Source organism: Chanos chanos, chromosome 3, assembly GCF_902362185.1.
Source record: "Chanos chanos chromosome 3, fChaCha1.1, whole genome shotgun sequence".
Classification (NCBI taxonomy): Eukaryota; Metazoa; Chordata; class Actinopteri; order Gonorynchiformes; family Chanidae; genus Chanos; species Chanos chanos.
In genome coordinates, this window is record NC_044497.1 from 11,996,056 (window position 1) to 12,023,043 (window position 26,988).

Consider the following 26,988-nt stretch of genomic DNA (forward strand, 5'->3'; position numbering starts at 1 on the left):
TTTACAGTGTTTGAAAAACTTGAATTTTATTTTAAACTTGAAAAAAAAAATTGTCTCTGCCTTAACTTTTTTAGATAACAGATTGTTTGTTTTCCCCTGTCCCAGGATGGTAGTTAGGGATGATGAGGTAGAAGCCTTCATTCAACTACTTTTTCACTACATTTTTGTGTTTCACACCACATGGGATGTAGGAAACACAAATCCGGTGTGACTTTCTTTTTCTTATTTTCTTTTTGTTTGTTTTTTCTTTTTTTTTTTTGTTTGCTTGGGTATGTATACAATATCTGTACAGATGTAAATAACTGGAAAAGAAATATGAAATATTAGAGGTGGAAATGAAAAATATAAAAGCAAATGGTAAAAAAAAAAAATGTCAAAATAAATGTTAATGCTAAATTGGATGCAAAAAGTAATGCGTCGTTTTTTCACCCCGTTATTCGGTTCTGTAGTAAGTCTACAGTGTGCCGTAGATTTTCTTCAGTTGCTGAGGATTTGATTGAGTTCAGAAACCTATACTCTTAAGGTGGTCAGTGCCTCATTACTGAAGATTAGAGTGTCAGGCGTTTTTACAAATCTTTTAAGAGTTTATCAAACTTTTGCAAATCAAATTAAGACTTGTGACGTTCTGTTCATTTAAATCAGCTAGGTGCTTATATGCGAAAAAAGTCTGCTGACACGAATGTGTCTTTCTGGAACTTAGTGTAAAGATGTGACAACCACACGGTGGCAATAGTCGCACATGAATTTCTCTTTTGTCATGAGTAGTAATTCTGTCAGCCACCTGTAAAACCTTGAATAATGCTTTATTATCTCGGCATAATTTGAAGATTGTCAGCTGGGTCAGACTTAAATTTCGCCGATGTAGCTACATGAGTCATGACACATACCATAAAAAAAGCATTTTTTTGTTTTTAATATGAGCAATATATTTTGATTAAGACGAGGTTTGCTTTTTGAGATGAAAACAGTTAAACAAATATACTCTTGTCAGCCTTGATTTCGAGGATTTTGCCAGCAACCCTCTCAGAGAGCTCAGTCATCAGTACTGAAAAGCCATTAGTCAATTTATTGAATTGTTGACATAATTTGTGCCCTTCGTTGGAAAGCGGGTGGTGGGAGCGGTCAAATGAAGTGCGGTACCATCTCTCAACGTCCACAGAAAAAAACATTTTATCGCCCCCTTGCGGTCATTAGTAAATTGAACGTCCCCTTGCGTCACGCGAGGGTGACAGTGGAGGAGGTAGGAGCCGCAAACAGCGCCGAGAACAGTGATCTTACCAACGCACTGACAGCCTACATTGCACTAGAGATATTACAGTACCGAGTCGTATAGAGGAGACTGGTAGATATGGCTGGGCTTCGTTGAGAGAGAGAGAGTCAGTTGCACACACCATTGTTCTTCGACGGTGCGTTTGGACAACCATCTCTTCAGCCCTTATGCACTGCTGTAGTGTGGAGAAAGGGCCGCGTTGAAAGACTAGGTTGAGAAAGAAGAGAGAGGACGAGAGTGATTTTTAAACGGACAATGGCGGACCGCGATGCGCTGCCCCTACCCTTGGAAGTGCGAGCCAGATTAGCTGAGCTGGAGTTGGAGTTATCAGAGGGTAAGACTATTATCATTGTCCATTTTTCGAAACCCGACTGTCACATAGAATATATGATAACTCCCTCCCTATCTCTCTCCTCAACACACCGCATCGCAATACCACTACCACAATTACTACCAGCAGATGCTGAATGCAATTATCATTTTATCAGGCTGTATTGCATACAGAATGCAACGTTTCAATTTGGAGGACGAACACGCGCCTCTAAAATTCTGCTGCATTTCTTTGTTTCTATAGACTACGAGTCTTCTTCGTTCTTTTGGGTCTAACTGACCTTGAATTTACGATTCAAAGAGCGAGGGGTTGTTTCCTTCAAGACTTTCAAGCGAAATTAAAGCGTTCTCGTTGCACCGACAGACACCAATAGGCTGCTTTTATGGCTTCAACGTACCCACAGATATCTATTTGCGTTTAGGTAAACAGCCTTTAGACAGTGGCCCTGACTGTTTTTGAGAGCTTGATTATTTCTCCGTCATTTGAGCTTTCTAACCATAAACAGTATACATTCGAACGAAAAGAAAGCCATCTTCATATTTTGATTATCAAGTTAACCGCTCTCTAATAGTACGCGCGCTAACCTACCGTCACATTTTTTAGAATATTTGATTTACATTTTTTGGTTTTAGTCTTAGGCTGTGTCTTGTTAAGTAAGATACACATATACTTGAAGCTCATGCGATCACATTTAGCTCCTTCAGTTTGTTCTCATCTGTCTTTCTTGCCGCTGCCTTTGCGGAGGATTTTTCATGTGTTGTGTTCATGATTGTCCACTATGTGCAGATCTCAACCATTTAAGGCGATAAGTGCTCCTACATTAACTAAACACGCACGCCCAGTGTTGTGCAGTTTCTAGGGTGTACATCATGCGTTTTTTGGACACGACCGTTGACTTGCATATGCTTTCAAAAAGCGCGAGTAACAATTTTAAAACATCATGAAGATCATATGGATTCTGTGTTAACGATCAAAGCTCTCGACTAACGGACCACCAGTCCCCACCAACAATATTTAGGTCAGTGTAACGACTCGTCATTTTATTTCGTTTATCACTAGTAACCGTTAGGGATGTTATTGTTTTGCAGTAGACTAGGCCATCTTTGTGCCATTATGTTAATTTTTTCCACACTTGAGTGTAATCCAATACCTATGTTTTCCTTACTACACAGTCCCGCCTACTGCATTGGTTGGACCAAGTTTGTCTACTGGCAGAAGACCCTGCTTTAGATAAAACAATCGGTACACTCGTGCTGCTCTGTGAGAGCGTTTGACGGCTTTTTAGATTCTTTTGTCAGTTTGGTCTACTCTTTGCAACTGAATCACTGCGGCATCTCAGGAGATATGAAAAAGAATCACATCTTCACTATGAAAGAAAGGTCTCCTGCCTGCACTTAAAATGATGTTTCACGTAGGCATAGTCTCTAAAAGCAATATGTTTAGTTAAAATTTGGTCTGAGTCAGAAATATGCAAATCCAGAGGCAGTCATTTGTCACGAGGGCTTTGTGTGCTACATGGAGGCAGTTTCTCTCTTGCTGGAACAGAAATCTTTATTTAAGTATATGCTGTATCCTACCAGCTTTATGAGCCATCGCAGAGTTTTGGTGCCATGCCATTCTTCACACTATTGTACCTTGATTCTCAGTATATTGGTAGCTGTAAGAGCAACTTCATACTTGATCAGCATATTTGAAAAAATCAATATGTCATTTTGAAACATGACAGCTGCCATCTCATTACAGTGGTGTCTTGATCATGATTATATCCTGGTGTCTTGCTAATTTAGCATAGTAAAAACATTGTGTGTGTGTGTGTGCGTGCGTGCGTATGTGTGTGTGTGCACTTGTCGGAAGAGACTTCAGGCACTGCATGATACAGTAGATACAGGAAGACATGTGGCCCAAGGATGAGGATCAAGCTTTTGGAATTCCTGCTGGTTTTCAGCTCAGTCCTCTGATGCAGTCTCCACTGCAGTCACATCTGGGCTTCATTTTACACATCCTCCAAGGCCTCAGGCATCTGGTGCTCAAATGCATAGTCAGAGCATCAAGGCTTTAACCCATTCACGTCCATATCTCACCCTTCCCGTGCCACCTCACAGTGTGGCACTAGGTGTAATTGGAGCTCGTGCTCCACAGTGCTAAAGTCGGATCCTTCGTATCTTGGGTGAAATACAGCTTTGTGGTCTGAGTCATTCCTTCTGAAGGTGAGATGTTATTGGGAGACAAAGGAGGTATTTCTCGCTGAGAAGGCAACTTATAACTTAAATTCTCTGGTGTTTTCAGCCAAGTTTATTCATCTGGTAAATGTCTGAGATGTGAAGATTATCATTATCATTATTATAGTCCAGAGAAGCAGATCTCTGATGTCTAAGTGCACCAGTCCACTAATGTGTTTCTTTCTCTCTCTCTCTCTCTCTCTCTCTCTCTCTCTCTCCATTCCATACCAAAGAAGATTTCAATTACACTTTAGTACGTCAGTATTTTCTTTGAGAGCTACATGATAGGAAACTGCTCTGTATTAATGTATACAGTAGCATTTTTATTTTCAGTTTCCCTTCAAGCTTCATTAAGTTTAATCGGCCTTGTTTAGGGTTTCCTTATGAGCAATGCAAAAAAATGTTCTGTTTTACCTTTCTCCCCTGCACTGTAGCTTAAGATGATTCCTGTTGAGCTCCGTTTATATTTGTCATAGTGGTAACAAAAGGTCCCCCCATGCCCCTGAATCTCAGCTGTTAACCGTGCCTAGCCAAGCCTTCATGCAGAAGCTGTTTGCACAGCATGCCACGAGTGAATTGGCACATAACAGTGTGTATAAATAGCCAAATGTATGCACATCCATTTGTCATCGATTAACAAATTCTGGAACTCTCTTAATGCAGACCTGTGATCTACATATGAGTTGATGGTAAACCTCCACATTTTTATAACTGTGCAGCTCGTTGTTGTTGCGTGTAAGAAGAACGAAGTCATCAATTTTCAAATGTGAAAAGTGAAAAAGGCTCGCTGTTTCTCGATGGTTGAAATTTCGTTTAGCCTCAGAATCAGGGTGTGCACACGCTGCCGTCAGAGGGGCATAAGTACACACTTCTGTTCTCGTGTCTTCACGAATATATGGCGGCTCAAGGTCTCCTAGAGTGGTTTGCATTTTATTACGGTCCTGATGACTGTGTACGTGAATCCCTCTGAGGCACTGGTAATGAGAAAAGGACACGGTATACATTGATCTGCCTACCCTTAGGCAAAGGAGTGCTGTGAGTTTGGATAAAATAAACAGTTTTTGATATATAACATTTTCACCTAATGGGGCTTGTTTATGTCCCACAGAACTCGAATCACTCACTAGTATAAAAATGTGAGAAAGAATTGAGAATGGACAGTGTATTCAATATGAACACCTGCTTTACTGAGTTAATCTCTCTGTCCTCAGTAGTCCTTCACAGGAGAAACACACTTCTTCATATTACAGTCAAACAAGCAGGGCCTCATACTGTGCTATAATGTGCTTCAGCATTAAGCCTTTCTGTGTCCTGAGGGACGCTCAGTTTCACAGGCTCATCGTTAAGCCTTTGGAGTGGTGTTAGGACTGTCTTTTTCTGTGTGTGTCCTTGGACATCATTAGTTTGTCACCGTGATGTCGCGTCCCCCCAACTTTCATTTCGAGGTTGAAGATCATTGTGTGCACAATTCTCTTTATTATTGTACTTGTTAGTGAATTAAACTATGGGTAATGCAAGAGTGAGAGGACTTGCTATATATGGTTTTGAACATGTTGGAGGCCCTAGTAGGTTGTCACGGTATCTCACTTTTCTTTGATGGCCGTTTATTTGCCGGTGTCATCAGTGGTTTCACAGATTACACATCACATTATGCACAGGATCTCCTAACTGTTTCCTATTTACACAATATGAAGATTCTTCAAAACAAATACGCACCAGTTTACATTAATAAAAGTCTCTTATGGACAAGATGCTTGAATTGTCTGATAAATATTTTATCTAACAGTAATATGTAAAATGTGTATAGCCTAATGAAATGAGTAATTTGTTTTTGTGGGTAATATTTATTTTCTGCTATTTGGATTGTGACCTACTTTTTCATGTCTGGTACTCTGATTGGCTTATTCATAGTAGAATCACAGGCCTCTTGTGTATTGAGCCCCCCCCCCCCCCAAACAGTGTGTAAGTGAATAAGTGATTTAATTGAGTTTGAGCTCAATAGCTGAGGAGTATCCCCAAAAGGCCCTCCAGTCTTCTCAAAGGTCCAGTGTCCATGCAGTGAGACCCAGTTTGGTAGTTCAGTCATCTCCATCTTCTCAAATTTCAAATATAAAAAGAGTTGATCGTATAACACTCTCCAGGGAACCGTTAACAAGAGGGCTGGTTTATGTTGTAAAACGGGGTCTCCTGGGGGTTTTGCCAGGGGGGACACTGCCTTACCCTACTCTAGCAGATCTCTGGATGACTCTACCAATCTGTTCCTTTTCAGATGAATGTGTTACAAGACAACCAAACAAGTATTTGTTTACAGATGAATATCCCATTGCTGGCTACATGAGTGTGATTTATTGTAGAATAGGAGTTGAATTCGCTAGTGATTTTTAGTAATTAAGTTTAATTCATTAGCCTATTGAAATCATATGCTGATTTTAAGAGCCGTGCTACTCATTCTTCTCTTGATTTCCAAAATAAAAAAAAGAGTTTAGCCTAAAGTGATAGCTAATACTGTTCCGCTAGTGGTTTATATACTCATAATCTGACAATAAATTCCTTTTTTTTCTTTCTCTGAGTCCTGTTACACAATGTTCCTTGATGTGACTCATTTTAAAGATGGCCTACTTGCCTCTGTCTCATTCGTGACATCACAGCTGAATCCAAGAGAAAAAATTAAAGTTTCCATTTAATGAAAAAATACTTACCCATCTAGTGTGATAATCTTGAGAATCAGACACTGATCTGTACCATCTTGAGAATCAGACACTGATCTATACCATTTGCTCACATATGCACTTCATTTCAAAAAACGTATTTCGAGACAAAACAAACTCAAACTGTGGGAAGGCATGAACATTGTAGTTAGTGGGTGGCCTATCAAAGTATGTGCACTCTCATTTTCTCATCTCAGAGAGCTTTTAACACACACACATTTTTCAGTGATTTCAGACTCCTACCCACTTCTGCTGGCTGACTTCATTCAGTGATTTTTAGAGTCTAGCAGCTTGATCTTCCTAGCTTTTTTAGCACAGGATATTTCCAGCTCCAGTGAGTGATAATTAACGTGTGTGTTGATTAAATGTGCCGTTTGTAGATCTGGTTGAAATGTACTTCGACCATGCCAGCAGTCGTATATGGAGAAAGCATGGAAATGTGCCCTCCGCATCTATATGAGTGGTTATTAGAACTGTCAGGGGCCTTGCACTTGGGGTTGTAGGTTGCGTGCCATACACAATTGCAATGGAAGGGTTCTGCCACCATCATTCGCCACTGTGTGGACATAGTGAGATCATGACATTTGTTAAATGCCATGAATAAATCCCAAAGCTTGCCAGCCATGAGCAGTATTTCACAGTTGTTACTATTCGATTGAGCACGAACGGTTCAAAAAAAAAAAAAAAACTTTTACGGTGCGTTGTCTAGGTCATCGAGTTTCTCCTCTGATCCGTGGAGACTGGGCTATCGAAGGTCTGGCGATTAATTCATGTAATTCCGGTCTAATGAAATATTTAGCGGCATCTAAGTAGGCTCGGCCATCAAGCCCTTCCAAAATGTACCTCCAAGCTAAGGAGCAGATGTTGAAGCACCTGGTTAGAGCTCGTTTCCTCTCTCTTATCCCTGCAGACTATCTGTCATGGAGGGAAGCACATGCCGCTAGGTCTGAGGTCTGTCTGGGTCCCAGGCCTCTAAATCATAGAGCAGAAACATTTAAAACTGGGCCTTCATAATTGAGAGTAGCGTCGGTCTAAGAAAAGCTGCAAAAATATGAACATATTTTCCCCTTCCACACAGCCTATGTGAAACGTAGAATCTCTGTGTCGCTTTGTGTAATAATCAGAGCATGTGGTAACTGTTTAGCTGGGACAAAACCGTTAACGTGGTCAACAGAATGATGAAGAGATGCATTGCTCATGTTTATGATCTTGTGTGTGTGTGTGTGTGTGCAAATGGTGTTTACATATGTTAGTAGTGAATGGTTTGTACTGTAATTGCACTGGAAGAACGCACAGAAGAGTTCTGTGTGATCTCTGAGGTATGCTCTTGGGTTACTCAAGCCTAACGCTGTTGAGTTTTGATCGAGTGCATGTCTTTGTGGGCGCTCACTGGATCCCATCTGTCACTGTAGAGCTCTTTCAAATGTTGACTGCCGCCCAGGATTATTTCATCTCATTGACCTTCAGATTGTTCATCCACAGCTTTAATCCAATCACTGTTGCACAGTTGCATGTGTCGAACATGACCCTGTGACCTCAAGTAGGGAAGAGGTGAAGGCCTATCCGTATTTCACTTGTAAGGTTGTATGGAGTAGTGTTTTGACCAGACAAAAGTTGGTATTCTGTTATTTAAAAGACCTAAAGGAATAAAGTACTGCAGTCAGCTGTGCTGTTTTCTGACAAACCAGATGTAGCCTAACATACTAAGATATGTCTAAAAAGTAAAAGTCTTGATGTAAGCATTTCGACAGGTATCAGGTTTCCTTGTTCTCTTGGCTCCATTCCACTGATAGAGTTGTCTTTGTTGTGACTGTATGAGGGATACCATGGGATACCAAGCTGGGAGATACTATCACGTCTTCAGTCGACCATCTCATAATATTGTGTGAGGAAGCTTCTAAGCATGGAGTAACAGAAGAGCTTTTAAAGAGACAAGAAGGGCAAATCAGTACCTTTAGAACGTAGCCGCTGAAGAGGTGGCTAGTTTATTACTGTACATTATTGTTATGATTAAATATTAAAAGTGGCTGATGCCCTTGTGAAACGGAGTAAACAATTTCACACTTCACTGGGTTAACTTTAGCACGACTGTGCTTTTTGAGGTGCTAGTCTGTTTCCTCATTTATTAGCGCTGGTCTCAACGGGAGAATTTAACAGACTGTGCATTCTTTTGCCTACATGTCTATGTTATTACTCTGTAATTCAATGCTGAGCCTGGAACCACACTTTCATCTGCGGACACAGCTGCTGCAGAGCAGCACTGGCTAACACCCGCAGTCCACCCAGTCAAAATCCAAAACCTTCAAATCCTGTAAGAGGTTACCTTTGGCCGCATTGCTAGGCAAAGGTGTCAGCTCTTTTCCCTCCAACAGAAACTCGCATTCTGTCTGTCTGTCTGTCTGTCTGTCTGTCCAGGTCGCTGGAGTGAAAGAGCCACGCTGAGGAAATAGGAAAGGGAGACACCTGGTATCCTGAATGACATAATGCATGGGGAGGGAAGCTAGCATATGTACAGGAGAATGTGCTACAGGAATAGCCCCATCTGCAGTTTCAGAACAGCTGCAAATACCTCTTTCTGTTAGCTAGATGTGATGTGGTTTAAGACAGAAGGAGAGATTTCAACCCTCTTCTCTTGGTAAAATAAATATATATCATAAAAAGATGAGGGAACATCATAAGATAGAGGTAACTGACGAAAATAAAGGGGTCACATTTAAATAAGGGATACAAAATGTGTTTAAACCAAGTACTTATGCACAGAAGTGAGTGAACTAAACAATTACTGTTCCGTCATGCTAGGGGTCATGTATAAAAATGCTTCCAGTGCCCAGACGTCCATTAGTTTGGTTGCCATGGCTTGAGGGTGAGATGTGAGTGACTTTGAAAGAAGGGTAATTGTTGGGGCATATTTGGGAGAAGCTTCAGTGCCAGAAACTGTTTAATTCGCTGATGTTGAACCATAGCTAAGGTGGTGGAGCATTAGCTGAGAACAAGGGTCAGCTGTGGTCAAAAATGTTTACTCTGCAATCAGGATGTCAGTGCGTTTGTTCAGTATGCATGGCAAAACAGACAAGCAGCTCAGGTCAAATGAGTCATCTTGTATTCTGGTCTTCAGAAACAGACAAGTGTATGCGTGGTACACGTAAAAAAAAAACAAAACAAAAAAACAGCAACATGAAAAAAAACTAGTGTCTTGGATTCTTGTTTCTCATGGTGAAAGGTTCATGCAGCTGCGTTATGGTGTGGGATGGGATTTCTTTGATGGTTTACCACTCAGCTGTTTAGATTGCTAAAGTAAATACCAGTAAATATGGAGACACTCTTTGTGGAGGCCAGTGTTCAGACAATGTGATGGTGATGGACACCATCACTTTCAGGGTAACAATGCTCCCACATACAGGGCATTAAATAGGCACTGAAGAGGTCAAACACAGGGTCTGATGACCATGAAAACATGTAAATCATATGTCATGGCCTTCTGAGTCACCAGATCTTAACCCTATTGAATATGTAGGGGAGATCCTGGAGCGGTTTACTTTGAAAACACAATTTTTTTTGACAACATCAGTAGAATTCCTTTAGCTGAATTCCAGAGACTTGTACAGTTTTTGCAATGGTTGACTGAAACTATTTTGGCCCAACATCCTATTAAGAGGTGTTTCCTTTATTTTGGCAGTTACCTGTAGGTGTAGGGACTGTCTTAGACTTTGCGAAAGAAGCTTTTTCATGTTCTCTCTCAGATCTGTGTGATAAACAAGTTGTTTGATGTGTTTTTCTTTTTTTTTTGGTGTGTCAGAAGCTGGCAATGTTAATGAAAACACACTGTGCATGCCTTTCTGCTGGTTAAGGGTGTGTTGGATTAGTCAGGTTTATAGGCTTGAATTTAATAACCATACATTTTTACAGTGCTATTTACAATTGTGAAAAGTTGGCGAGAATGAAACAATTGCAGATTTAACAGGTTTCACTTGTGGCTTCGTTCGGTGTAAAATGTGTTGTGACTTTAGCAGTCGCAACCCGAAACGTGATGAAATTTTACATAACGCTGCAGCACTTGATGCCTGATGTCATTTTAAGAGGAGCTCTTAAAATGACTTATTTTGCGCGTGCTTGCAATTAGCAGGGACGTTTCAGCGCGCAGAGACTGAAGTCTACACCGAATGACAGGCGTTTTCATGTATATAGTAACACTGTGATAATGCTTTTCTGCAGAGAACCTAAGGCTCATAAACTCAGACCTGTGTGATGCTTAAACTCAGCATTCATCAGGAGATTGTCTTCACACACTCCTGTGAGCCAATATTCAGACAGACTTACTGATCCAGGCAGTTGGACAGATTGCCATCGGTGCGCTCCACAGCTGGACAGCAGCGGTTTTCCCGTTCTTCTGCGTTTTTCTCTTCCCTCTGGAGGAATGTAGTCCAATCATGTGGTCTCAATCTGCCCCTCTGTTTACATCACAGCACCGCTCCTGAACAATGTGCCTGTGTTGGAAGGGTTTTTTTTTTTTTGTTTTTTTTTTAAATGTTGGGGTTTATTCCACCTCCCCTGCAGAGTCATTCTTGGTGTCATTACTTATGTCAACGGCCATTGTGGTACATACAGAGCTGAGATGCTGCCCATCGCTTGGCTGACATTTTTCTTTTTGTCAGAGGTTCCAAAGACGTGAAGAGTAGGTGTGAGATAGCAAACGTGCCAGAGATAGACAAACAGCGAGAGAGAGAGAGAGGGAGTGAGCGATCGAGATTCTGTCACTTCTCTTATTTGAGCAGTCCTCTGAGGTCCTACATTACCCACAAATCAATAGCTGTTTTCCTCCCTCTTCAGGGCAATTGACTCAAGTTCTGTTCATTCTCAGATAATGACTGTAATATTCACTTATTTCACCAACAAATAAATACCAGTTGCACCAGCAAATGTGTGAAGTTATCAGATTAGTAATAATTATGTCATGAATGATTCTAGCGGAGGGAGAGGGGATACTAATAAGGAGTCGTGTTTTTATCGATTACATTCAGTAGCATTGAGGTTGTTTGTGTGAAAAAAAAGAAAAAACCGAGGTCAGTGTGTTGGTATTTTAAGCCATATGAAATGAAGCATTTTCATGGATCTCATCCAGTTGAAATTGGATATGTGTGAGGAAAGGAAAGAGAATGCATTTATACTATTTGGACCATTTAAAGTTCAGCCCACACAATATTTGGGTGTGTCTTAGGCCCCTGCTCAATGGTTACCCACAGGCCCTGAATACACACAGGGCAACAGGCCAATTGCGTGTTTTCGTCTAGGATAAGATATCATTGACAAATCCTTATACACAGAACACCCATGACACTTTATCAACGTCAAATCCTTCAGCATTAGACATTTGTGTGTGCTTTAATCTCACATTTACCGACCAAAAGACACTGCTTTGGATTTACCCTCACACACAAATGACTGGCTAACGCTCTCTGTTTTCAATTTTGCATTCCTTGCATGGGAAAGAATGTGCTTTTTGTGTTTTTGGATCCAGTAGCATGTGTTGTTTAAACGTTAGTGGTCATGGATTCTTACATTTTGTTCAGCAGCACATATCCGAGAGCACCGAGGATGGAAAATAAAAGATGGGGAGGGCTGAAAGATTGAAACAAAGAGAGAAAGAGAGAGAGAGAGAGAGAGAGAGAGAGAGAGAGAGGAAATGCTGTGATAGAGAGAGGGTGGAAGGGAAAGGGAATGAGAAGGCATGAAGAAAGGCTTTTTACTCCCTCTGTGATATTGTCCGACAGATGCTGACAAGCTGTCCTCTGGGTTGCTATCCAAGCCACCGTCATGCCTAGACCCCCGACGGACGGACACAGAGGGAATCAAGTTTTTTTTTTTTTTTTTTTCTCGCCGGGCTAACAGTATCGTTATAGATCAACACCTCTTGTAAAGATAGAGTGAGAGCAGAGATTACAGATAGAAATAAAGAGAGAGAGAGAGGGAGAGAGACAGTAACAAAAAGAGAGAGAGAGAGAGAGATCAAGGGCCACGTGAGTCATAGCAGGCTGCTTGCTGCTCTGCACCCTTGTTCTCTGGAGGCAGTGCCTCTCCTTTAATTATTCAACTGAAGCAGCCAGAGGGGCCGGTCCCAGTGAGAGCGTGGTCATATTAAGGCCTGAGGATGACAATGCGCTCTATTCATAGGCAGTCTCTTTGCAGGCCTTTTTTAGTGCTCAGGAGCATGTGAAGCCTGTGGTTTGTCAGGGCTCTGCGCTTTGTCCCATGGGAATGCGTTTGCATGTAGCCTCCTGCTAGTATCCCAGACTGTAGCTATGTTTCACAGTCAGCCCGGTGGATTTCATTGGAGGCGTGGATTTGTAGCTTTGATACCTAACGTGACCCAAAAATTGTTGGTTCTTTTTTGCGCGACTTAAGCTAACAGAATCATTCTCTCTGACTTTAGTCTCTGTGTTGTTTCATGAACAATGTTGCTGCTTTTCATTCATTGATCGGGCATACCACTTCTTTTTTGAATACATAAAACTAATCGACAAAAGCTTGTGCATGTTGGGCTTTCTGGGTTTTTTTTTTTTTTTTTTTTTTTCGCTCTCTATTTCCCCAGAGCATCTTCCTCCACCCCTTAATGATAGCAGCCCAAATCCCGCCCCCTAATGATGTCATAAGAGACGCTTAGCTCTCTGGGTAATTAAGGTGTTCGTTTCAATGTGGCGTAAAGCACAGATCCTTTCATCCTGGCTTTATCAAAGCCACCGTGCTCAGTAAGCAGCAAACGCTGTGCTCCGTCGCAGAGATAAGGCTCGAACGACCCGTGAGCTTGGCGATAGCACGGCCAATGCCAGCATGCTCTGAAGTACAGATTTTAGATGTGAGGCCACTTTTATCAACTGAGAAAGAAATTGATGTTTTTCAAAAGAAAAAAAAAAGAAAAAAAAATGGTTCTTTTCTTCGTTGTTTCGGTTAACTTGTGTGCTCAAACAAAGTGCGTAATACAGAATGTACTGTCCCTTTCCTGAAACTTATCTCTGTCAAGAAAAATGTTGTTTTTGCTGTGCTCTCTGAATTTGTTGTGGAACTGCAAGATCAGGAATGTTATGGAAGAGCCATATGGGGCGAGGAATAAGTAAGCTAATTGGTCGGTTTGGGTCCGTCATAGTACCACCAAATGTAGTGATTTTGAATACTGCCTGTGGGGGCTGCTTTGGCAAGGCACCATTGACAGACGCTGGCATTTTACACCTGGCACTCTGAGCTCTGATTTAGCAGTGGGCAGTCTGTTTTCAGCCTGAGGGACTCTCACAGGGAGAGACTGCGGAGACCAACCCTTTCACTGCCGCCTCCCAGACTTCAGTGAACTCTCTGCTGTTAACCTGATTTCTAAGCAACCAACCGCCCACCTCTCATTTGTCAACAGCACTCTGGGACAGTTTGTCCCACTGCAGCCTCCATACCGGAGGAAGATAATAAAACCGGCTGATTTTAGTTAGAGGGGCCTCTTCGACCGAGGGCTGTTTCCACTCGGATCTCTCTGAATAAATGGATATCAGACTTTAAACAAAAGCCCGATTTCTTTTGGGAAGTAACGAGAGATACAAGTGTGGTCTTTTTTTTCTCCCCCCTTTTTTTTTTTGTTAAACTAATCCCCTTTTTTCGAACCTACGGAGAATCGTGACTCTCCAAGGGGAGACTAAGCTGGTTTAATCCTTTGTCATGGCCAATAGCCACTGGTCTTCTACAGGACTTGTATGAAAAAGCTGTGGAAATGGGGATGTAATGGAGAGGCCGGGTGGAATGAATGACTCTGAGATATGCTTGCTGTGGATGTGGGGCGTGCTGATGTGCTGTGAGCGGATCCACACAATAAGCCTATAATATGGAATATTCAATGCATTCCATGTGATAATGCGATGTCTTGACCTTGGGCATGGTTGACATTTAATTCAGCACTTAGTCAGCCTCCCCCATGGGAATACTGACAATGACCAAATGTGGACACTTGTTGTAAGACAGTATGGCTAAGCAGCTTTTGAACACTGCCCCCTCTGTGCTGCCATGAGCTCTTTCTGTTAAATCTGCAAGCCTCCTTTGCACCCCCTCCTTCCTCCCACTCATTTGAGTCATATTAACTCTGTGTTAGAGCGTTATGATGGATAGCCTTATTTTCACCACTTCTGGAATGGTCGCTCACTTTAACCGGCGTGCCTGGTGGAGGGTCACGTTCAGTGGTTAAATGTAATTTAAGGAAGCATTGTTGCGTGTGTGTGTGTGTGTGTGTGTGTGTGTGTGTGTGTGAGAAAGCCTCATTAAAACAGCATCTTATATCCAGAGTTACCCATGTGTAATACGTGTGTATGTATGCTAAAAGGCCCTTTCTCTGGTCCACACAAAGCAGGCAAAGGGATAGTGTTACTCCCCCTGCCCCCCCCTCCAGCCCGCCCCGCCCTGAACCAGCCGCGTCTCTCCACTGCCCTCTCCTCCTGAGAGAGCACGGCCAGGCGTGGCTCACAGCTCCCGTGGTGTTAAATTACCCTTTTGCAGGGTCACTGTGTGTGTGTGTATGCACACATGGTTGTGTGCATATGTATGTGTGTGATTTGTCTAGTGTGAGGAGCACATGTGTTAGATCTAGTGGCTCTTAAATTCTTCTTACATGCTTGGTTCTCCTACAGTTTCAGGATTTGCTTTTCAAAAAGACACCATTTTTGTCAGACTTTGTTTGGCATATTTTTTCTGTTTTCTGTAGTAGGATTTCCACTGAACCTTTACGCTTGAAGTATCTCATCCCACTTTTCAGAGCAATGCTTCTTTTGTGGAATCTAGAATGTCTTTCATACAAATGATTTTTTTGTTGGAAACAAGGAAAAAGAGGAAAAGATACACACAGCATGGTTTTTCTGTAGAGCTCTTCTTTTTTCTTTTGGATCTTATACCTTTCTAGTTTTAGTTTTTTTTCTGTTGTCTTGTACAGTAAAAAAAAAAAAAGACAGAAAAAATACATTAAAAGTTAAAGAAGACCAGCTGTATAGCATTTGAGTTTTTTTTTTTTTCTTCTTCAACTTGAGGGCAGAGAAACTTTGTTAAAAAGAAACCTTACCCACAAGTTGAATAAAGTCCCAAAACCAAGGCAGCTGGCTCCCTGAAAATGTTAAGAATTTTTTTTTTTTTAACATGCCCCGCTGTTCTACCGTACTCTTTGTGACCTGTTCATGATGAAGATGATGGCCATTTGGGGTTAGCAAAAAAATCCTGAACAGATCTTTGATTGTTGATGTTTTCGTCTGATAGGAAAGCCGGCTTTTTGTCCGATCACAGTACTTTGGTTGTGAGTTCTCGTGGCCTGAGAAGCCAGCTCAAACGCCCAGAGGATCCATGCTCTTCCACTGTATCTGACGTAGCTGATTACAATGGATGTCTCTGTGTGTGAGGTTATGCTCTTCAGGGGGGAACATTCCTGTCCTTATTGGCTGTGGCAGCTGAGCTTTCGGGTGGGGGGGCGCACATTCATGTCTAATATTTTGTACCGTTGCTTTGCTACCAGAGAGCAGGTCATTAGCTCACAGATCATCTTAGCATGTTTATTATTTTGAAAATATTTTTGCCTCTTTGCACTCGAGATGATGTCTCCATTCAGGCTTTCCCAAGGCCCTTTGAAGGCTTCAGTTTAGTCTCGAAGTGCTATTTTTGAAAAAAAAAAAAGAGAAAAGAAAAGAAAAAGAAAATACGGACGGTGATTGATTGGACGTGCTGGGAGAGACTTAGACACACTGAGGTGGACACCCTAAACATGCATATCTTAGCTTTGTGTTTTCACGTGGCTTGTTCAGAGTAGATGTTGTCATACTGACCCTGACAGTGTGCTCTCGGGCTTGCTTAGCATGTGACCCAGCTCCGTGACCCCAGCGAGGCTATCGAGCTGTTTATGAGCCCAGCGTGTTGGGTCTCTGTCAGTCGACCTAATCATTCTCCTTCATGACTGTGTGGTAAAGGCCAGAGGTTGTGGGATGTAGGGGTGAACGTGGGTCAGTTGGGCCATCACAGACAAAGAGTGATGGATCTGCTTCCATAAACCATAAACGTTTCCCGTTGCCTCATAAGACAGTGAACCTATTTTGATCAATCAATGGTAATATATTTTTAGAGCCCTTTTAAAGGTGGAAGTCTCCCAGTGAGCTGATGATATATATATTGTGTGGATGGGTTTTGTTACCTCAGATGTTTTTTTTTTTTTTTTTAAATTCTTTGATATTTACTTTTTTTAATTTATTGTTACTAATCCATTATGATGTAAAATATGCACACAGTTACATGTATGTAACATGTCATCAATGATGGTGCGTGTATTGATGCTGAACTCCTGAGATTTTTCGTTTAAAAATAGTAATGTAGTATCCAATGTCTCATTTTTTTTCACGTAAGGCAGGAAAATTCTCAATTCTAAACAACAACAACAACAACAACAAAAATTCAGCAAAAATTGGTCTACTGAAATAATGTATCAGGAAAAGAATTTTATTCAAAGGAGACAAACACACACATATAGTGTTCTCAAACCTGAAAAAGAGGAACTTCCCCTCTAAGTCTTATTGAAATGACATGATCTTTTCTCAGTCGTCAGTGATAAACTGCTAATGAATGTTGATTAGCCTTTCCATTTGAGATGCAGTGCATGCTTGCCTTGGGGTGTGTAAATCTGTGTGAGGAACAGTGGGGACTCAGTGGTGGTGTGGCTCACGGTTTGATGTGTAATGTGGGCCTTGTGGGCATGACGGTGACCTCACTGGAGCTGCTTCTAACCCTCCCAGTGTATTCTTACTTCTCATCCCATCCACCATGCCTCCGACTTCCAAATGTTCAGTTCATTGCAATACAGCTGCACTGCTTATAAATGACATTTGGGGATAGGGGCAGAAAATTAAGTCAATTAATTGCATAAAAAACAACAGTTAATTACATTTTTTTTTTTTTTTGCTTATTTATGTATGTGGTTATTCATTTACACACCCATACAGTACCTCTTTCAATCAGTGGTATTAGATTTCAAATCTGAAACTGAAAATGAAAAATGGCTGCTGCTGCCTTTCTCCAGGAGAGCGGTTGCTAGGCAACTCCCTCCCTGTGCGTTGTACTTTCTTCTGAGTGGAAGATGGTTTGTCCCTGCGGATTGTGAGAGGAGATTCAGATGAGGATGGTAGTGTGTTAGCAGTCAGTTTTTTTTTTTTCTTTTTTCTCCTCCTTGTTCAAAGCAGGGCTCTTGCTTTGTCTTCATTGTTAAGATTATATGTGTTAGAATAGCAGAGCTGGGTAAAGGGAACATTGTAAATACCAGAGAGGGAGAGATGGAGGGAGAGAGAGAGAGAGAGAGAGAGAGAGAGAGAAAGAAAGAATGGAAAAGAATGTTCTTTCCTTACGCGTACCTGTTGTTCTTGGTGAATGAATTGAAGATTGTTTTACAATGTTTTACCATGGAATGTTGCCAAACCAATTTTATGGTTGGAACAAAACACAGAAAGATAAGGTTCAAATGACCTAAGGATTTTTATGAATAACGTTAAAACCAACAGATGAATAAAACACAAAGCAGAAAACTATGACTCTACAGTTGTCTAAATGTGTATAAATTAGTGCTCGAGAGAGTATTATGTGTTAAACGTGGGAATTTGTCTACTGTGTGTCAATAACTGTAATAACATCTCCTCCCATCTAATGTATTTATTTAAGAGGTGGAACCCTATCCTTGAATCTGCTTCAAACTGTCTGCCTGCTTGAATTGTACTATGGAGAACAAACAGAGACCTAAAACTTGTGTTTGCAGGACAAAAAAGCCCCTTTTGTGATGAGTTCATGAATGCAGTAAAAAGACTGCAATGCAAACAAAGGTTTATTTCCCACCCCTCTATGGTTATGACCTAAATACAATCTCATAATCCAAACGAGAGTTCGTAGAGAAGGTAACAAATACTGTGAAAGCTCGTTCCTAATCATTTTGTAATAGTGTTGTTTTTATTGATGTGTATAATGGCAGCTGTCATATAAAACAGCATAATCATTTAACGAAACATGGCTTGTGCCACTGCCAGAAATGGTGAGTCACAGATATCACTAATAAGCCTTGTATTAGAATAGAGGAGCAGACCATCAAAAAGCTCTTTAAAGTGAAATGGTAAGTAATGAACAATTTAGCCTAATTGACACTTAGATATAACTATGGCAAATGCACGTCTGAGTCCTTCTTTAATCAAATCAGGCTGTGCAAGCTTACATTCCAGCGTGGACTTTTACAGAGCTTTTCCCTTATACATCCAGACATAGTCTCATGTGGAGAATTAAAGAACTCCTGAATCTGTAGTTGAGGATTTTTAGTGCTCTGACTTGCGGTTAAGCTTTTCAAACCTAAACCGACTAGAAATTCTCCTATCATATCATCATTTGTCAGCAGATCTTTGTCTCCGTTCCTTCAAACGCGCGGATTTTTAAGAGAAAAAACAAAAACAGAAAAGGGCTCACGTCTGAGGTCCTCCTGAAGAATGCTGAGGGGGGGGGAAAAAAGAGAGTGTATGTTAACATTGTTTGCGTTCCTTGATGAGAGGCCATGGTTTGCCAAGTAAGTGTTTATAGAGTGAGGCAGAGTGGGCCTGGCTCTCCTGGGATAGCTGGCCATTTTCAGTAATGCAAACCCAGCCCATGCTGAAAGGTTCACTTCACCCAGCTCTTCTCCAGCAGCTAAATATACTGCCATTTGAGGAAATAACCAATTACGTTAGTTACCAATCATCTACGTATAGCCACATTTGCATTCAGTGACATCAATGGGCTGGAAAAGCTACAGGCATACTGGGAATGAATCACCAGACCGTTTTGCCTCAAAACATAAGTTCGTATGAGTAATGAGATGTTCTTCAGGTATGCACTGGTTCCTATTTTAGCACACGGACAAAAAAAAAAGAAAAAAAAACCCGTTTCTATTTCCATGGTAACAGTGTTGAAGACTAACTTCTGTCTCTCTGAGCGTTGACCCGTGGTTAACGTGTTGGCATGACACACTTAACACACCCATGTGAGACGTGGCTCCCAGATCCTCCTCATCCTCCTCATCCTCTTAAAAGATTCATTCATTAAAAATGTATCAGACTGTCATATTTGGGTTTGAGTGCAGGAATTGACCGCTTAGTCATGGCTCATGTCTGTCTGTGTTTCTCTTGAGGAAATGACAGAAAAAAACACACACACACACATTTCACTAAGAGGGAGAATATCTTGATGCCCAAAGCCAGCCTAAGCTAGACTTAGAGTTTTTTGGTATTTAATGTGTCTGTGAATGTGTGTGTGAGTGTGTGTGTGTGTGTGCGCGATATATGTGTCTAGCACACACTGATATCACCTGTGTTGTGTTTATAAGTGTGCGTTTACATGTATGTGTCTGTATTTTTTTTCATGCTGGGTTGACACAGTGCCCATTCTAGGGTGATAAATACTGTGAAAGCTCGTTCCTAATCATTTTGTAATAGTGTTGTTTTTATTGATGTGTATAATGGCAGTTGTCATATAAAACAGCATAGTCATTTAATGAAACATGGCTTGTGCCACTGCCAGAAATGGTGAGTCACAGATATCACTAATAAGCCTTGTATTAGAACAGAGGAGCAAACCGTCAAAAAGCTCTTTAAAGTGAAATGGTAAGTAATGAACAATCGCCTGATTGACACTTACATGTAACGACAGCGAGCGCGTGTTTGAGTCTGTCTTCTGGAGGCATGTCTGAGCCATGTGATGGAAAAGGTCTTCCAGAGTGAAATCTCCATGCTCAGGCTGCGTGACCCAGAGAAAAGGCCTTTGTTGTTAAAGCACGGCCCTCATGTGATCAAGGATGACAGGAATGGCTGGTGTGCTCTGCCACCCCCCCCCAATCCCCCAACCACCCCCCCCCCCCCCTTCCCACTGATATCTCTGTGTGTGTTCAACTCTCATCCTTCAGTGTTCAGGCAAAACAAATAAGGGGACCATGCCTGATTTCACCTCTTTCCTTTCCATCTGATCCTCGCTCGGAAAGATCCAAACTCTGTTCTGATGCCACGGGTGTAGAGAGAGAAAAAAGAGAGAGAGAGAGAGAGAGAGAGAGAGAGAGAGGGGAGATTTGTATAAGTCTCTTACTGCTGCTTCTAGTGGATGAGGGGCAGTGTTGCAAATGGCTCCTCAGCAGATCTGAGATTGCTGTTCTTTAGTTTTTTTTTTGTTCAGTCCGACATAGGCTGCATAGTGGGGAAAAAAAAAGTCTCTACAGCTTTTCCATACACAGTTGAAAGTATTAGAAACAGCTGCTCTAGCTGTCGCTTCCAGGTCACATTCTCTACTCAGGATGTAATTGTTGATTTTTTACAAAGGAAACAGAATGGCAAAATAAAAGGAATGGGGGGGTGGGAGGGGGGGTGAAAAATGGAGAGACCACATGTCAAAACAGAGGAAAGCGATAGCTCCTTTCACCTAAAACAAATCATATCTAAGAGCCAGGATTTAAATCATATGAAATGCAAAGACCTCTTAGGCCTTCATCCTCCATTAACATAATTAAATGAGCATGTCATGAGAGGGAGAGAGAGGCATCCTGTGGACTGACCTTCTTTGACAGCACACACGTTCGCCCCGACTCTCGCTCCAGCCTTTATTTATTTTTTTAAAGGCAGAAATATAAGCTCCCCTGACCCCAAGGCGAGGCATTATGTTGGACACCAGTGACCAGATTAAACGGATCTACCATTAGATATTATTCACAGGATACGCTGCCCCAGTCCTTGTTCTGCTACGCTAAAGACCATGGGAGCATATGTACATGCATAATACACACATGCACATATGCGCATGCTTGCATGGACAGGCTCCATTTCAAATGCACACATGCTTTGGGCTTAGTGCGACTCGAATGGGGGCGGGGGGGGTAGAGATATTTTAAGTGTGCTAACTGAATTACTGAAACGCGCCATGTCGCCGACGTTACAACAAACGAATGTATCACCTGCATAAAGCCAAAGAGTCTTGTGCAGACAGATCTGAAACCACTCGGAAGAACATCCACCTGTGGTTGTAGAGCCATCGATGAGTACTCCCACGGGGGTAAGGCACTCTGTCTGTTGCTATGGCGACTGTTGCCCTGATTTTTCTAAAGCCCACATACTTGTGCAGCAGTGGTTTCCAAGCCTCCCATTCAGATCCTATATTTCAGCTGATGATGAGTTTGAAGAAGTCCTAACAAGATCTGTTGGGTATTACAGTCGTATGATCAATCATGGCACTCGGCTCTGAGCTGGAGTTCAGTTTCATTTCCACAGCTGTATGCTCTGTCGTGATTAAATCAAGACCTCTGCGCTTCATGTTCAGGATGGATGACATCAGACGTGAAATTCTAATGGATTTAGGCAGTGTGGTGGGTTTAGTATTCTGGAACATTCGGTTTCGTTTTGAATGGATGGCATTATAAATTCTAATACCAGTTTGAGGTATAACTTCATCATTTTTTTTAAAAGATATTTTGTCTTTGTTTTCCTAATTGAGATGGTTTTTCCTTTCCAAACATAAGTGAAACAGCGTCGAAGCGGGAATATTCAGGTGCTGATTTTTTTTCCTCTCAATTTGAGCTTTATTATTGGAATAATTTTTCCCTCTACCCACTGTTGCATTACCTAGACAACCGCAAACCTTAAGTATCAGCACATTTCAGTCTCTTGAAGTCCAGACCCCTGGTGTGTCTGCAGCTCATGCTGTTTAAAGATTGATATCACCCATTGCCTTAGATGGACTGCAGAGCACTCTTTAAGACCCACAGGCATGCAGACACACAGATACACACATGCACACACTACACATTATGCCCTTGGGAGCGGACATTTGTGTACTTTGTCTTTTGTTATTATTTCAAACATTGTCTATGTCCCTGTTCATTTAGCATGCTCTGTCCTGATTGAGTCTCTTTTAGCGCACGCGCGCACTTATGACTGATGTCCCAGAATGCTCCTTTGGCTACTCTGCTAGTCCTTTCGAGCGTGCAGGAGACAAAGTGACGTTTTGGGATCACAGAGAGCATGGCCTGAGAAATGTGTCACGCTTAAATAATCCAACAGGTCAAAAAATTTCAACTCCTGAATTATAGAAAACCTGATGTTAGCCAGAACATTTGGAGAGTCGAGCAAAAGCCCGAATGTCTTGGAAACAGCAGCCAGCCGATGTCTAGAGCTCAGAAACCACTGAAGCTTGTCAGTGCTTATCATATGGAGCCGAGGAGGTAAATGAGTTGCCTTATTCGTTTGTGGCTATTCTTCCAGTCACACTCTGAAGTCTGTCATTACAGCCTTTGTGTGGAGAACACAACGAAGGCACTGTTCTGGTCCTTTCCCTTCATTTCTGTATAGCCAAGTGACCAACAAATTTCTGTTTTCCTCAGCCTTATAGTTTCATGCTCTCTATCATTATTATTCTCCGTCTCTCCTTCTTGTTTTCCTCCTTTTCCCTCATTCTCCATGGATGGTCATGGGAAGTATTCAGAGCGAAGCCACGCTCTGTCTGCTGTGTTAATTGAGTCCATTAGTCTTGGCTGTCTGTGGGCTTTTGGCAGCACCTGTGACTTACGGGCAGAAGTAATAAAGGCTGGTTGTAAAGCACACACACACACACACACACACACATACACACACACACACACAGAGACTGGAGACAAGGCTCACTCCCCATCTGATTGTGGAGGAATGCGGGGGACGATTTCACGTGCCCTCTCGCATGCCGTGTCGTTTGCCAGAGGTGAATATGTGGCATTAGTCATATAGGATTTCCATGTGTACGTATTTCACGTGGAACTCACGCAAATTGTGTTCCGCTGCGCTGGCTAAATTAAAAGATAAAAGTATGATTTGTTCTCTGGAAAGAAATTTTCTCCTCACTGTTGTAGTCTGTCGTAATATTTAATTAGTCCTCTAATAGCTTAAGAACTATCACTCCACAGTTACGTTATACTGTTTATTGGCACTTAGCCTATGGAAGAGTGAGGAAAAGCAGCAGCAGTGAAAGGGTGTGTGTGTGTGTGTGCGCGCGCGCGCGCTGTTGATATTCACAGCGTGTGTTCGTCAGGAGCCCTGCTCCGTGGCAGGGAGTGTGAGACGGGCTCTAGCAGTACAGAAGATGAGCAGGGGCCTGCATGCTGAGGAAAAGACTGTCAAGGTCACACAGTGTCTGCAGACAGCGTGTCAAAGCTCTGCTGACAGTGTTACAGCAAGAAGAGAAGTAAATAGGAGAGCAATCCTCTTCATTAAGTGAGAGCGTATGCACTTGTTGATTGATAGGTATCAGCAGTTTATCCTCCTACCCCCTCCATACCGTGCAAAGTGTGATTAAAGGTTGCCAAAACTCCAGAGTCTATTATCTTAATTAGCTCAGTTTGATAGGAGTGGGTGGAGAGTGAAGGCGTTTAATCCCTGACCCTCTGGATCTCAGAACAACTTATGATCCATCTGTGGAGATCCATGGATTTAAGATGCAGTGAAGGTGGGATAACTTGGAGATTTTGGTTCATCTGACTGGTTAGGTTTGACCCGAGAGTTCAGTGGAGGTCCCCATCTCTTCCACGTGCCATTATAAAGTGTTCACTCCTTGTAACGGACCACTTGTATGGCTTTGTTCCCTTCTATACTTTCGAGCCTTCCCGAGATGACAAAGGAAGTATCTCCATGGCAACTTGTGGAGGGACTTCATGTTGTCAGGGCTCTTATGAAAAGGCTTCACAACTGAGTGCCAGGAGGAGATGCGTTCGGTTGTAACCTTAGCCCTTTTGCCGTGTCTGTCTGGCGTCATTCTCTCGTTAGCTTGCTCTCCTTCTTGCTAGGTGCTAATCATGCAAGATGTCCCCCCTCCCCCCACCCCCCGATAGCGTCGCTGAGAGCGAGAAGCTGACCTTTACCATGGCCTCACCGCTCAGAATGGTCTGGCTGTCATAGTATTATTATCTTGCTTTTGATTAGCAGTTACCCTTGTGGAAGGCCATTCACTCCGCTCCCGATTTTGACTCGTAATTCATCCTTACATACGCCTACTGCCCATTTAGGGTGGATTGTTTTGTGTGTACGTCTACCACTCTGGTGACAAAATGTGTCGGCTGGAACCAAATGAGAGCTGACTCCTATCCAAATGAGAGTGAGGGCGTGGCGCGAGACCGCACTCTTTCCCGACAGACTGTTAACGCTCAGTCTGCCGTGTGTGTAAATAGCTCTTTTATTGCTGCACCTTTAGTTCATAAAACAACAAACGCACACGCACAAGCAGAAGGGGGTTGTTAACCTCACCTGGAGCCCCTTGTGTTTGATTAAACTGCCGACGGTTCCTCTCTTTGACCTGGGAGCTCAGAGACGCTGAGAGATTCTTATCACCGCGGATCCAGGGCCCGTGTTTCTGGATCTCTGTACATCCTCAGTCTATACGCCTCTCCTTCCCACTGATTTACAGCATGAGCTGAGCGACTTTAATGGCTCTATTAGACTCCTAATGTGTGCCTCAAATGTGGCTGCTGTCAGGTATTGACCTCTTAACCAGCTGGTACAGTCTGATATTTATTTCTTTTTCGCTGTTCGCTCGACTGAAAAGAAGCACCAAGCAGTAAAAGTTGTGCGCCTGAGTAGTCGACAGACGTAGACGAGATTGAATTGAGCCCTCGATAATGTATTTGTATTTGATTGAACGAAACCCTGCGTGCTGTGGAGTTCGGTCAGACGGCTTTATTGAGCCCCTGCAACTCAAACCCTTGCGCCAAAGGACCCCTTACTGACCCATACAAGACCGAGGGAGAGGGACCCCAAAGAACTGGCAGCATGGAGCACATCGATTATTTGCTTCTCCGACTCTGAGCCGGTCTGAATACGATCGCTGCTCTAAAAGCATCCACTTCTACTGCCAGTGATTTACAATAGCGGTCCAACGCTAAAGAAAAAAGGGAAAAGCGCAGCACTTATTAAAAAAAAAAAAAAAAGTCCCTGAACAATTGTTTCACTGTGGGACATACATACACATATGACTAGATGTGATTTGTGCTTGTGCTTAATGTGATTGCCTTGCACTCCACTCATTCATGTGTTCCTGTGCAGTGAAAACCGACAGAGTATATTAACCGAACAGATACAGTCTAAATAGACTGCATGTTCTATACATGTTTCAGAGCGTTTTGGATTGTCACATTGTCATATAGTTCCTGTTTCCACACTGTTTTCCATGGCAAGTACACATGTAGTCATGGAGCCATGTAGTCAAACTGAACGTGGCCATGTAGTCAAACAGAAATGGTATGCAAAGTGGCAGAGGCTTGGGTCCTCCTGATCTCTTTGTATTTGATTGGTAATTGGTATTATCAGGTGTCCAGGGATGAAGGAGGACATAAGGAAAGCTGATATAAGCGTCACTATGATCCTTTCGGCAGGCCAATGGACAAGCTTGTCTAAAAATAAAGGTCATTTGAATCGTGATACGGTTTTGGAAGGCCACCTTAGCGAGGTTCAATTTATAGTTAGTCTAGCCATTTATCTACCGTCTGGTCACATCTGCCTGTGTGATTCACCACATGAAACAGGATTTGGACTGATTCATCTCAAAGTTATTCCACCCTCTTATCAGTATGGCAGCCATAGCCATGCTTGGGCTCAATTCTTCGCAGAGCGAAACTGATTTTGGAACAGCCCACCACAGGGGCTCTGTAGCTTTAACTAGCTCATCTAAATGCAAATGAGCATCAGACCTGACATCCTTCTCTGGAAAAAGCAAAATGTTTACGGATAGGGATGTGTCTTAACATGGACTGATTTCTGTGTTTTACACACACACACATACACACACACACACACACATGCAGACATGCACACATACACATATACATACACACTCTAACGGGTCAACCCACGCCAAAACCAAAACAAAGCAAAGGGGAAAACACACACACAGGTGCGCACGCGCACTCATGCACACGCACACACACACACACACACACACACAGAGACTTTTATGTCTTAATCACTGTGTCCATTACCCGAACGACTGAACCCCAGGCAGGTATGTTTACAAACAGGCTTAATATTTTGTCAGATGACCCACCTGATTATAAGAGAACGACACCTCTACCGGTTTGCTCTTTGTTTTATGGCCCAGCTCCGTTGTTCATGCGAGCAGTCTTCTTCTTTATGTAGACTATTTCTGTGTGGAAAATGCTGTGCGAGCGTTTCTCCCCTTTTCGATGATGTCTTTGGCCCCAGTGGTGAACATAAAACAAACAAAATGGCTCTTCAACATTATGTGCTGTCTATTTACAAGAGAGAGTTCTCGTGCACGGTCAAGCATGGCGAGATGGCAATCTCTCTTCTCTTCCCACACTGTCGGGCCATAACGGTGAGGTGTAGTAAACAGACAACAGTCAGAAGGATATACGCAGGTGAGAACCTGCCGCTGTTCAAAACTTCGTATTTA

The 26,988-nt window shown here is 42.3% G+C and overlaps 1 protein-coding gene across 1 annotated transcript in view; it reads left to right on the forward strand.

Annotated features, from left to right (window-relative positions):
• Positions 1-1,525: 1,525 nt before the first annotated feature.
• Positions 1,526-26,988, forward strand: part of dip2ca (disco-interacting protein 2 homolog Ca) — a 63,231-nt gene continuing 37,768 nt past the window's right edge. The window contains exon 1 of the mRNA XM_030768162.1: positions 1,526-1,604. Coding sequence (XP_030624022.1) covers positions 1,526-1,604 — 79 coding nt within the window. The remainder of the gene's footprint in view (positions 1,605-26,988) is intronic.